The sequence below is a fragment of the Ranitomeya imitator genome, chromosome 5 (genome assembly GCF_032444005.1).
Source record: "Ranitomeya imitator isolate aRanImi1 chromosome 5, aRanImi1.pri, whole genome shotgun sequence".
Taxonomy (NCBI): domain Eukaryota; kingdom Metazoa; phylum Chordata; class Amphibia; order Anura; family Dendrobatidae; genus Ranitomeya; species Ranitomeya imitator.
This window is the reverse complement of record NC_091286.1, coordinates 448,969,060-448,981,781: the sequence shown is the minus strand read 5'-3', so window position 1 is coordinate 448,981,781 and position 12,722 is coordinate 448,969,060. Positions and strand designations below refer to the sequence as shown.

Below are 12,722 nucleotides of genomic sequence, written 5' to 3'. Positions count from 1 at the left end.
TATAACACAGATGCACTTAATTCACTTAACAATTGGGTGTTACATATAGCAAGCGATGCAGCAAATAGAATGACATTACAAAACTGTAAATTATTAGTGTACATGAATTTTTCCACAGTGCAGGTGGAAAAATTACTGCATATACTCGAGTATAAGCCGAGGACCTACGTTTGCCACGAAAAACTGGGTAAGCTTATTGACTCTAGTATAAGCCAGGTGTGCGTGGCTCCCCAGTCCCTGTCCTGGTGTGCGTGGCTCCCCAGTCCCTGTCCTGGTGTGCGTGGCTCCCCAGTCCCTGTCCTGGTGTGCGTGGCTCCCCAGTCCCTGTCCTGGTGTGCGTGGCTTTATCCCCTTATCCCTATGTATGATTCCTGTTAAGATGTGTTTTTTTTTCCCTAATTTACCTGCCTGCGCTCCCTCGGTGGCACTGCATCTTGTTCCAGCTTCCAGCAGATTCACAATCACGTGGCCCCGCTCATTAAGGTAATGAATTTGCGCGCCATGCCTATTGGAGTGAGAGGCGTGCATATTCATTACCTTAATGAGCGGGGCCACGTGATCGCTCGGCTGGAAGAGCTGCAGGCGCCGGCGGCCGGAACAAGGTGCAGTGCCAGCACCGAGGGTGCGTCGGTAGGCGAGTATGATGAGTGCTGAAAGCCGGCGGCTGGCACTGTGCGCTATTACAGCAGCTGCACAGGCTTTAGCCACAGCCTCCCGATCTGGCCTCTGTGGCCCTCTGCTCCCCCTCCGCCGCTGGCTTTCTGGGAACGTGACTCATGTATAAGCCGGGGGGGGGGGGGGCATTTTCAGCGCAAAAAAGTGCTGAAAAACTCAGCTTCTACACGGGTATATACCTTGTATATTTAATAGTATGTGCATGGAATCAAGGTGATGGTAAGTGTGTACTCTATGTTGTATGTACTGTATGTGTTGTGTATATGTACTGTATGTCTATATGTATGTGTTGTATGTACTGTTGTATGTCATATGTACTGTATGTCATATGTTGTATTTTTCCCAATCTAAAAAATCTCTATCAAAAACGCGCGCTTCTCCTGGCAAAAGATGCCAAAATTACTGTACCAAATATTTATTGTGCACATGCCTTACAGTTGTCATCAGAGTAAGAGGGGGGGACTTTGAGAAATCTAAGGTGTAATTCACATTCTGGTTAGTTTCAAATGTTTATTTTACTCCTTGTTTCCATATGCGCCCCTTCATGTACACCCTCTTACTAGAACAAGGAAAGCTTGCATGAATAAGCATGTCCAAACTTTTAACCTTTACTGTATGTGGTGCAGCTTCAGCGTATCTCTCTTACTATCACTGCTCTTATAAAGAAACTAGCTGAACAGCCCGGCGTTGCCTGGGCATAGTAAATATCTGTGGTTAGTTATAGCACCTCACTTCTCTTATTTTCCCACCACGCCTCTCATTTTCCCCCTCACATCTCTCATTTTTTTCCTTACACCTCTCATTTTCCCCTCACTCCTCTCATTCCCCCCCTCACTCCTCTCATCCCCACCCTAACACTCCAAGAATCTAAAAGACCTACCAATTAAAGCTTGGAAGAGGTTGCTCTGAAAGATGTTGATGACCCGCTCGATTGATTTTCTGAGTTGCTTATCCTCAGTCTGGTTCAGTTTGGTGCGATACTCCTCCAAAAGGTCCAGGGCACGCTGAGTATCTATACAAGTATAAAAATAAATATTAAATGTTATGTCACACAGAGCAAAGAATAAAAAACTAAAACAAAGTTTACATACAAGGAAGGGGGCAGAAATGACTACTGATGTGAAAAGCTACAGTTAGGTGCAAGTGCTTCAAACATTGCACAAAAAATAAAAAACTGCAGATCCACAAATGTATTCATTTTTTTCTTATTCAGAATGTTCACTATATGATAAAACTGACCTGACAATAGTATTCACCACAGATACAGATACCAAACATATAATTTTTTTGTTTCATTTTTAAGTGGTGAAAGAACAATTACAAATTTGATTTAAAAAAAAAAAAGTTTACTTGTGTCACCATTTTGACTTCAGGAAGAAAATTAAGTTACAGTGTGAAACATGTACACACTAAATGCTAAAAAAAATAAATAAAGTATGGATACTAATGTCCTGACTGCATCAATAAAATTACCGTAGGTGTAAATGAACACACCGTATACAATGGCGATCAAAAGTTTTGCTTTTTTTGTGTGTGAGATCATTCTGTCTGGTTGTTGTGATGCCATTTTCCTGGTGATTTTAGTAAACCAGAAGCAAATGGCTGTTAGCTATAAAGGATGAAAATTGTGTGACATGGTATTATCCCTTTATGTATTAGTTTTCAACATTTGCTGGGCTAAAAATTTTGCATATTTTGTCATGGGTAGTGGAATTTTGCTTAACATTTGAATTTTTTTTTGGTTGTGTGTTTTTTGATTAAAACATGGCAAAGCCAGATTTATCACCAGATGTTAGATAGCTTATTATTCTGAGAGTGAAGTCAGGCAAAAACACAAAAAAAGAGATAACTATGAGCAGTTGAATTTCAAGTGTTGCATATAATAAGAGAAAAAGAAGGTTATGGAACAGCTGACAAACCTACAAGTAAACGACCATGGAAAACCTCCTCCAAAGTTGATCATATTATTAAGAAAAAGTTAGTATCTGAGGTCCAGAAAAGTGCAGTACAGACTTCGTACGAAATGAAAAAATATGGGGTCAAAGTGAGTGGCCAAGCTGCCGTGCGACGGCTAAGAGCTGTAGGGTTGAATGCATGAGTTCCACACAAGAAGCCTTTAATCTCCGCAAAGAACCAGAAGGTCTGACTTGAGTTTTCCAAGGAACACAGCCAATGGAAAGTTAGATTGGTCTAAGGAGTTGTGGTTGGATGAATCCAAGTTCAATTTGTTATGTACCGCCCAATTGGAAAATGTAATGATGTAAGGTGCCAAACACCTACAGTGAAACAAGGTGGTTGCAAGATCATGGTTTGTGGCTGCTTTTCTGCATCTGCCATTGGCGCTCTGCATAGAACTGATGGAAATATGCATGCTACCATGTACAAGGACATACTGAAGAATGTAATGCTGCCACATGGTAAAACCAAAGTAGGCAGGGACTGGAAATTCCAGCAAGACAAGGATCCTAAGCACACAACCAATTTAGTAAAAAAAAATTGGTTAGCAAAGAAAAGTGTTCGCCTGTTTGGCTTACCTGATTTGAAGGTAAGAGCAGCTTTGGGATCAGTTAGTGCAAGGAGTTGGGGGCCCGTACCCATAGCAATAAAGATTAATTGTTTGCAAATTTGCAAATGTAATGGCGCAAGATCCCTCAGGAGGTCTTGAATACCCTAGTGGCTTCAATGCCCCGTCGGTGAGGTGCAGTAATTAAAGCAAGGAGGTTATGCTACAAAATACTAAGTTATGGCATTGTAAACAATTACTCTTTATGTTGTGATCAATAAATAGTATATGCAAAACTTTTGTCATTTTTTTTTTTATTAAATGACCATACCTGTATTCTAAAGAATTATGGTGTAAAATTAAGGTCTTGCATGATGACAACTTCATGCACTTGGAAAATGGTATCACGACAACCAGACACAAGTAATCACACTTAAAGAAAATGCAAAACTTTTGGTTGCCACAGTAGGTGTTCGATTAAAGAGGTTGTCCACCATTTTTTTATTGATATGTCTGATCAGCCAGGCTCAGAAACCAAGCAGGCGCCGGGACAGGTCAGAGAGGCCCAGAGCCTGCGCACTGCATAACTTTACCCTGCCTTCAACAGGGCAGATAAGTACGCCTGCGAAGGAGCGCAATGCCGGGGAGCCATGAAGCAAGCAGCAGGGCAGAATCACAAGACGTGAGGTGCCGGACCCGGACCTCCAACACCCCCGGGTGAGTATAATAAAAGTTATTTTTCTTATCTTTCAGGTCGGACTGGGGGTTTATCTACAGTATTACAGAATGCTGTAGATAAGCCCTGAAAAGGTAGTGGCCGCATCTTATTTCAGCCAAAATAGCTGACAGGTTCCCTTTAAAGGCAAACATGTAATATTGTCCAATTTATGGAAAACATGGTTCAGGGAAGGAGAAGCTGAGTAAAATTATGTATAGATAGGCTTGTCGGAAATACAAACTTATATTTTATTCATTACAATCCCTGGTGTTTGGATGCACGAGACAAGTGGGAGGTCATACTCAGTGTGTAACGGATGACATATTAAGACATACAAGGAAGACTGTCAACTACTAAGACCACCCACTGGTCTCACATGCAAATAAACAAAGGATTTCAATGAAAAATGCATTTTTTTTTTACTGAACGTTTTACCACAGAATGTATATTTACCCCTTCACCCCAAAGCCTGTTTTCACTTTTGTGATCAAGCCATATTGGTTAATTCTGAGTACTGTCACTTTATGAGGTTATAGCTTTAGAACACTTCAACTGATCCTACTGATTCTGAGATTGTATTTTGTGTGACATATTGTACTTCATGATAGTGATAAAATTTACTTGATACGACTTGGGTATATTCTCCTTTTTCCAATAATATTTACAAAAGCATTTTTTTTTTCACCACATTTGAAGTGAATTTGAGGGGTCTACGTGACAGAAAGCACCCAAAACTGACACCATTATAAAATCTGCGTCCCTCAAAACCACATTCAAGAAGTTTATGAACCCTTCAGTTGCTTCACGTGAATTGAAGCAATGTGGAAGGAAAAAAAAAATAACATTTTACTTTTTACACAGAAAATTTACTTTAGACCCAAACATTTTATTTTCACAAGTGTAACAAGAGAAAATGAACCACAAAATTTCTTGTGCAAGTCTCCTGAGTACACAGATACCCCATATGTGGGGGAAATCCATGGTTTGGGCGCACAACAGGGCTTGGAATGGAAAGGAGCAAAATTGGCTGGAATCCAGAGGGGAAGCCATGTCGCATCTCGAGGACTCCTGATGCGCCTAAACAGTGGAAATCCACCACAAGTGACTCCATTTTGGAAACCGCACCCCTCAAGAATTTTATCTAGCATTTTGAACTCACAGGTATAACAGAATTTGAAAAAATCCAATTCTAACTCCAACCCTAACCCCAAAGAAAGAAAACCCTTTTTTTTTTCTGTCAATAATTTTTATCTAACTAAAGGAATGACAAATCAGGATTTAATTTACCGTATTTTTCAGACTGCAATACACTTTTTTTCCTCCAAAAATATTGAGGAAAATGGGGGGGTGCGTCTTATAGTCTGGATGTACTGACTGGCTGTGGTGGGCAGGTGGGAGAGCAGCATCAGCTGAACAGCGGGTCACCGGCTCCTGCTATTAAATTTCTCTTTAGCATCCTGGTATAATTGGTCACCATCCCTGTCCTGGTATGACTGACCACCACCCCCATTCAGAGGGTATGCATGGCGCCATCAGAAGAAAAAAAAAAAAAAAAAAAACCACAACCTTTACACTTACCTTGCCACCGTTGCCAGCAGCTGCTTTATGCTTGTAACGGTCACGGACCTCATGCGCTGCTTGCAAGCCGAAGTGCAGCTGCCGAAATGCTCACTGCTCTGCACGCCGGGAGTGTGTGCGCATAGAGAAGTGAGTATTCATTGCTCTTCAGTAGCACACAGTGTCAGCCACAGCCTTCCTGCAGCCACCGGCGGGTGGTCACGTGTGCCGCTACTAAAGGGAATGAATATTCACTGCATTCCACTCCTATGGGAGTGGAATGTGGTGAATATTCATTTCTCTTAAGTAGCGATACACGTGACCACCCGCCGGTGGCTGCAGGAAGCCGGCAGCTGACTGTGTGCATTAGTGAAGAGCAATGAATACTCACTGCTCTACGCGCACACAGTTCCGGCGTGCCATTATGGCTATGTGCACACGTTGCGGATTTTGATGCGGATCCGAATTTTTGGACACGCAGAATTGCATCAAATCCGCAGTGTAGTGCACAAGCAATGTTATGCTATGTGAAATCAATAATTGTTGTGCACATGTGCGTAAAAATCAGCGCAGATTTGTAGCCTTTTATTTTCCGCAGAAAGTCAATTCTTTTCGCGGATTTGTAGTGTTTCTGCACCCATTGACTTCCACTGAGTCAGGCACATCCGCAGCAAAACAGCAGGTGTAAAGAAAAATTTGCAGACTTGCTGCAGATGTGCTTGCGAGAAACGCTGCAGATCGGGAGGGGGAAGGAGTGAGTGAGTGTGTGTGTGTCATCCCATCCGGCTATGCGTGCTACAGTGACAGCTAGCCAGATGATGGGACAGTAGTAGTCCCATCATTCGGCTACTGTGTAAAAAAAAAAAAAAAAACACATACAGTACATACTACAGTATGTGCTCACCATACCTAGTCCCCGAAGCCCTTGATCACCTGTGAAAATAAAAATAAACCAACAGTATACTCCCTGATCTGATGTAATCCATTTAATAAAGAGTGTCCCATGACAATATCAGGAGATGTGACCGCTCTCCAAGGGCTCCAGTGTCCTTCTGCACTGTATCACTCCACCGTCAGAGGTCACTGTCACCAGCAACGTTGTGTGGGAAAATTCTCACGCAGCGTTGCCGTAAAGTGAGAGCATGAACTCTCAGTGATAACACTGCAGGAACCATTGTCTCTGGTCAGTATGTCATTGGAGGCCTGTAGAGCACTCACATCTCCTGATGTGACTTTTCTATAGGGGAGATCGTCATGGGACACTCATTATATGGGCTGCGCTGGACCAGGGAGTATTTGTGTTGGTTTATTATTTTTTCTTTTTTGCAGGAGATAGAGGGCGTCGCATGGATTACCAGTACAAAAAAGATGGCAAAACTGAGTGGTGTTTTATTTCATTAAAATACTTTATTCTGGCTATGTGTTTATTTATCCCTTTAACATCTATAGAATTAGTAACAGATAGTAATGGAGAGGCGTCAATAAGGTGTCTAAGCTTGATGTCACCTTACAATACAAAGGTGACATTAACCCCTTATTAACTATAGGGTTGTGGGAAGAGAGAGGCTAAGTGCCGGCAATACAAAGGTGACATTAACCCCTTATTAACTATAGGGTTGTGGGAAGAGAGAGGCTAAGTGCCGGAATTGGAGTACTCCAATTGGAGACTCCACGTCTTTTTTTTTTTTTTTTTTTTTTTTTTTTTTTGGGGGGGGGGGGGGGGGGAGGGGGGTCCCCCTATTTTAATAGCCAGTAAAGGCTGGCTATACAGCTGTGGGCTGATATTCATACCCTGGGAAGATCCATGGGTATTAACCCCTTCCTAAGCTATAAAAAAAAAAAAAAAAAAATCGGCCCCCAGTTGCTGGCTTTCCATCTCTGGCGCCATTTTTTTTTGTTCAATTTTTATTTTTTTAATTAAACAGATATTGCATTTAAGGCCAGGGTCACACGTACGTCTTTATTTAACTCTCTATGTACCATTTTATTATGTTTATTACTAAACATCGGGTTTGGTATTATCTGTCTATCCATCCTCCTATCTCCTCCTGTCTATCTATCCATCCATCTATCTGTGTGTGTAAACTTTATTCTTCAATGGAATATGTAAATGAAGAGGTTGGACATGAAATTACATCAATTTTTTTTTTGTTAAATAATAAACCTTTATTTAGCCTACGAAAACACATGAAAGAACGCATGAAAATCCACATCAAAAACGGACCAAGAAAACCATTGGTAACACATTACACTGTAAAGGTTGAAAATCCTGTAGTGCCCGCAAGGTCCCCTGCTCAAGAAGGGACATGTGCAGGCCTGTCTGAAGTTTGCCAATGAACACCTGGATGATTCTGTGAGTGATTGGGAAAAGGTGCTGTGGTCAGGTGAAACAAAAATTGAGGGAGCCGAGTGAGTATTTTATTAACAGCGGGAGGGGGGGGGGGGAGGGGGGGGGGGACAGGGATCTTGATTTTAAAACACGAAAAAAAAAAAAGAAAAAAAAAAAAGGATTTTTCATATCTTCTTTCCAGCAAACGCTGCTGGAGAGAAGATATGAATGGCGGCTTCAGCACCAGATGCAGGGGACAGCGCTTATCTCTAGCGCTGTCTCCTGCACGCTCCGTGTGGTACCCAGTCGGCACGTGTGCCACACGGATGGCCTACGTGAGCTCACGGACACGGATAATTCCGGTACCAGAATTATCTGGATGTGTGGGACAGGCCTCAAGCATGGAGGCAGAAACATTATGCTTTTGGGGGGGTGTTTCTCTGCTAAGGGCACAGGACTACTTCACCACATCAATGGGAGAATGGATGGAGCCATGTACTGTAAAATCTTGAGTGACAAACCTCCTTCCCTCCACCAGGACATTAACCCCTTTGACACGACGCCTGCTTTCACCTAAATGACCACGCCAATTTTTACAATTCTGACTACCGTCCCTTTATGAGGTAATAACTCTAAGGCTTCAACGGATCCCGGTGATTCTGAGATTTGTTTTCTCGTGATATATTGTACTTTATGATAGCGGTAAAACTTATTTGATATGACTTGTGTTTATTTATGGGAAAAAACAGAAATTTGGGAAAATGTTGTAAATTTCAAACTTTGAATGTTTATGCCCTTAAATCAGAGTCATAACGCAGAAAATAGTTAAATCAATAACATTTCCCACATGTCTTATTTACAACAGCACAACTTTGGAACCAATTTTTTTTGTTAGGAAGTTATAAGGGTTAAAAGTTGAGCAGCAATTTCTCATTTTTCAACAAATTTTACAAAAATTTTTTTTTTCTTTTTTTTTTTAGGGACATCACATTTGAAGTCACTTTGAGGTGCCTATATGACATAAAAATACCCAAAAGTGACACCATTCTAAAAACTGCACCCCTCAAGGTGCTCAGAACCACACTGAAGAAGTTTAACTCTTCAGGTGCTTCACAGGAATTAATGGAATGTTCATTTTTTTCCTTCCACATTTAACTTTTTTCCCCAAAAATGATCTTTTAGCAACAATTTTTTTTATTTTCACAAGTGTAAAAGAAGAAAATGGACAGCTTAAGATGTTGTAGAATTTCTCCTGAGCACGCAGATACCCCATATGTGGGGAAAAACCACTGTTTAGGTGCACAGCAGAGCTCGGAAGGGAAGGAGCACCTTTTGACTTTTTGAATGCAAAATTGGCTGGAACTGAGAGCGGACGCCACGTCGTGTTTGAAGAGCCCCTGGTGTGCCTAAACATTGGAAAACCCCCAAAAATTACCCCATTTTGGAAACTAGATCCTTCAAGGAACTTTTCTAGCTGTGCGGTGAGCACTTTGAACCCCCAGATGCTTCACAGAAGTTTAGAAAATAGAGCAGTAAAAATAAAAAAAATAAAAAAAGTCTAATTTTTTCCCCAAAAAATGATCTTTTAGCAATGATTGTTTTTATTTTCACAAGTGTAAAAGGAGAAAATGGACCACTAACGTTGTTGTGCAATTTCTCCCAAGTATGCCGATACCCCACATGTGGAGGAAAACCACTTTTTGGGCACAGCAGGGCTCGGAATGGAAGGAGTGACGTTTTGGATTGCAGACATTGATGGAATGGCCTGCGGGCATCATGTGGTGAGTACAGTTAACCTCCAAGTGCCTCATAGAAAATTAGAACGTTGAGTCATGAAAATAAAATAAAATGTACACAAAAATGATCATTTAGCCCCGATTTTTTTTATTTTCACAAGGGTAATAGGAGAAAAAAAGACCACTAAAGTTGTTGCGCAATTACACCTGAGTACGCCGATACCCCATATGTGGGGGAAAACCACTGTTTAGGCGCACGGCAAGTGTCAGAATGGAAGGAGTGACGTTTTGGATTGCAGACCTTGATGGAATGGTTTGCGGGCATCACGTTGTCTTTGTAGAGAACCTGATGTGCCTAAACAGTGGAAATCCCCCACATTCTGGAAACCACACCCCTGAAAGAATTCAACTAGAGGCAGAGTTTTATAGTAATGATTATAATGCTTTTCGTTTTACTGGTGTATGAATTTATAATATGGTGTTGTGTGTAAGATCTGCGTGGTACATCAGATTATAAAAGTGTGCTGTGTCAACAGGGTAAAAACAAGTTTTATTAATTTGTGGACATGTGGTACGCTTTGAAGCAACCCTTAATGTAAAGGCCAGGTTTCTCAAGGCAGGTTTCACAATGGTAAGTTGTGTCCTTTCAGAATCCCCTCTTGGAGCATACTCTACACCGTTTTTGTGATCGTTCTTTCCTCACTGTTTGGGGAACCTGTCCTGGGAAATGTTGACCTGGGACAATACGACCACTATCAGATTTAGAACTAGGGTCATTCCATATCAAGTGATCCAAATATGAATATTTTTTTTACCTGAGGTCGTTAGATTTTATTTTTTGTTTTTATGAAGAACTTTAGATAATTACCAATTAAAGGGAACCTGTCACCCCCCTCAGGCGTTTGCATCTAAAAGAGCCACCTTGTGCAGCACAAATGCTGCATTCTAACAAGACTATCGCAGCTGACATCCGGCACTATGTGCCAGGAGCACAAACTATTCTCATACCGCCAAACAAAAAGTGGAATAACACGCGATCAAAAAGACTGATATAAATAATCATGGTACCGCTGAAATCATCTTGTCCCGCAAAAAAAGAGCTGCCATACAGCATCATCAGCGAAAAAATAAAAAAGTTATAGTCCTCAGAATAAAGCGATGCAAAATTAATTATTTTTTCTATAAAATAGTTTTTATCGTATAAAAGCACCAAAACATAAAAAAATGATGTAAATGAGGTATCGCTGTAATCGTACTGACCCGAAGAATAAAACTGCTTTATCCATTTTACCAAACGCGGAACGGTATAAACGCCTCCCCCAAAAGAAATTCATGAATAGCTGGTTTTTGGTAATTCTCTCTCACAAAAATCATAATAAAAAGCGATCCAAAAATGTCACGTGCCCGAAAATGTTACCAATAAAAACGTCAACTCGTCCTGCAAAAAACAAGACCTCACATGACTCTGTGGACCCAAATATGGAAAAATTATAGCTCAAAATGTGGGAACGCAAAAACTAATTTTTGCAATAAAAAGCGTCTTTTAGTGTGTGACGGCTGCCAATCATAAAAATCCGCTAAAAAACCCGCTATAAATAGTAAATGAAACCCCCCCTTCATCACCCCCTTAGTTAGGAAAAAATTAAAAAAATTATTTATTTCCATTTTCCCGCTAGGGTTAGGGTTGGGGCTACATTTACGGTTGGGAATAGAGTTGGGATTAGGGTTAGGGGTGTCTCAGGGTTAGAGGTGTGGTTAGGGTTACCGTCGGGGTTAGGGGTGTGTATGGATAAGGGTTTCAGTTAGAATTGGGGGGTTTCCATTGTTTAAGCACATCAGGGGCTCTCCAAACGTGACATGGCGTCCGATCTCAATTCCAGCCAATTCTGCGTTGAAAAAGTAAAACAGTGCTCCTTCCCTTCCGAGCTCTCCCGTGTGCCCAAACAGGGGTTTTCCCCAACATATGGGGTATCAGCGTACTCAGGACAAATTGGACAACAACTTTTGGGGTCCAATTTCTCCTGTTACCCTTGGGAAAATACAAAACTGGGGGCTAAAAAATAATTTTTGTGGGAATTTTTTTATTTTTTATTTTTACGGCTCTGCATTATAAACTTCTGTGAAGCCCTAGGTGGGTCAATGTGCTCACCACACATCTAGATAAGTTCCTTAGGGGGTCTACTTTCCAAAATGGTGTCACTTGTTTGGGGGGGTTCAATGTTTAGGCACATCAGTGGCTCTCCAAACGCAACATAGCGTCCCATCTCAATTCCTGTTAATTTTGCATTGAAAAGTCAAACGGCACTCCTTCCCTTCCGATCTCTCCCATGCGCCCAAACAGTGGTTTACCCCCACATATGGGGTATCAGCGTACTCAGGACAAATTGTACAACAACGTTTGGGGTCCATTTTCTCCTGTTACCCTTGGTAAAATAAAACAAATTGGAGCTGAAGTAACTATTTTGTGAAAAAAAGTTAAATGTTCATTTTTAAACATTCCAAAAATTCATGTGAAACACCTGAAGGGTTAATAAACTTCCTGAATGTGGTTTTGAGCACCTTGAGGGGTGCAGTTTTTAGAATGGTGTCACACTTGGGTATTTTCTATCATATAGATCCCTAAAAATGACTACAAATGAGATGTGGTCCCTAAAAAAATATGGTGTTGTAAAAATGAGAAATTGCTGGTCAACTTTTAACCCTTATAACTCCCTAACAAAAAAAAAATTTTAGTTCCAAAATTGTGCTGATGTAAAGTAGACATGTGGGAAATGTTACTTATTAAGTATTTTGTGTGACATATCTCTGTGATTTAATTGCATAAAAATTCAGTTGGAAAATTGCAAAATTTTCACCAAATTTCCATTTTTTTCACAAATAAACGCAGGTAATATCAAAAATTTTTAACCACTAGCATGAAGTACAATATGTCACGAGAAAACAATGTCAGAATCACCAAGATCCGTTGAAGCACTCCAGAGTTATAGCCTCATTAAGGGACAGTGGTCAGAATTGTAAAAATTGGCCCGGTCATTAACGTGCAAACCACCCTTGGGGGTAAAGGGGTTAAACAACAACCACAAGATGGATTTCCTCAACCCATGTGTCATTTTAATCAGTGTTGGTGTGCCAACCTGACACTGTCTGTAGGTAACTTAGCAGAATACTGATGACAGGTTCGCTTTAAAGGGACTCTGTTGTCAC

General features: G+C 41.0%; 1 protein-coding gene across 12 annotated transcripts in view; it reads right to left on the bottom strand.

Annotated features, from left to right (window-relative positions):
* The window catches only part of DLG1 (discs large MAGUK scaffold protein 1), a 348,066-nt gene that overhangs the window by 311,776 nt on the left and 23,568 nt on the right, over positions 1–12,722 (bottom strand). For all 12 annotated transcript variants that reach the window (XM_069727207.1, XM_069727208.1, XM_069727203.1 and 9 more), the window contains exon 2: positions 1,556–1,687. In XM_069727207.1, the coding sequence (XP_069583308.1) occupies positions 1,556–1,687 (132 nt within the window). The remainder of the gene's footprint in view (positions 1–1,555; positions 1,688–12,722) is intronic.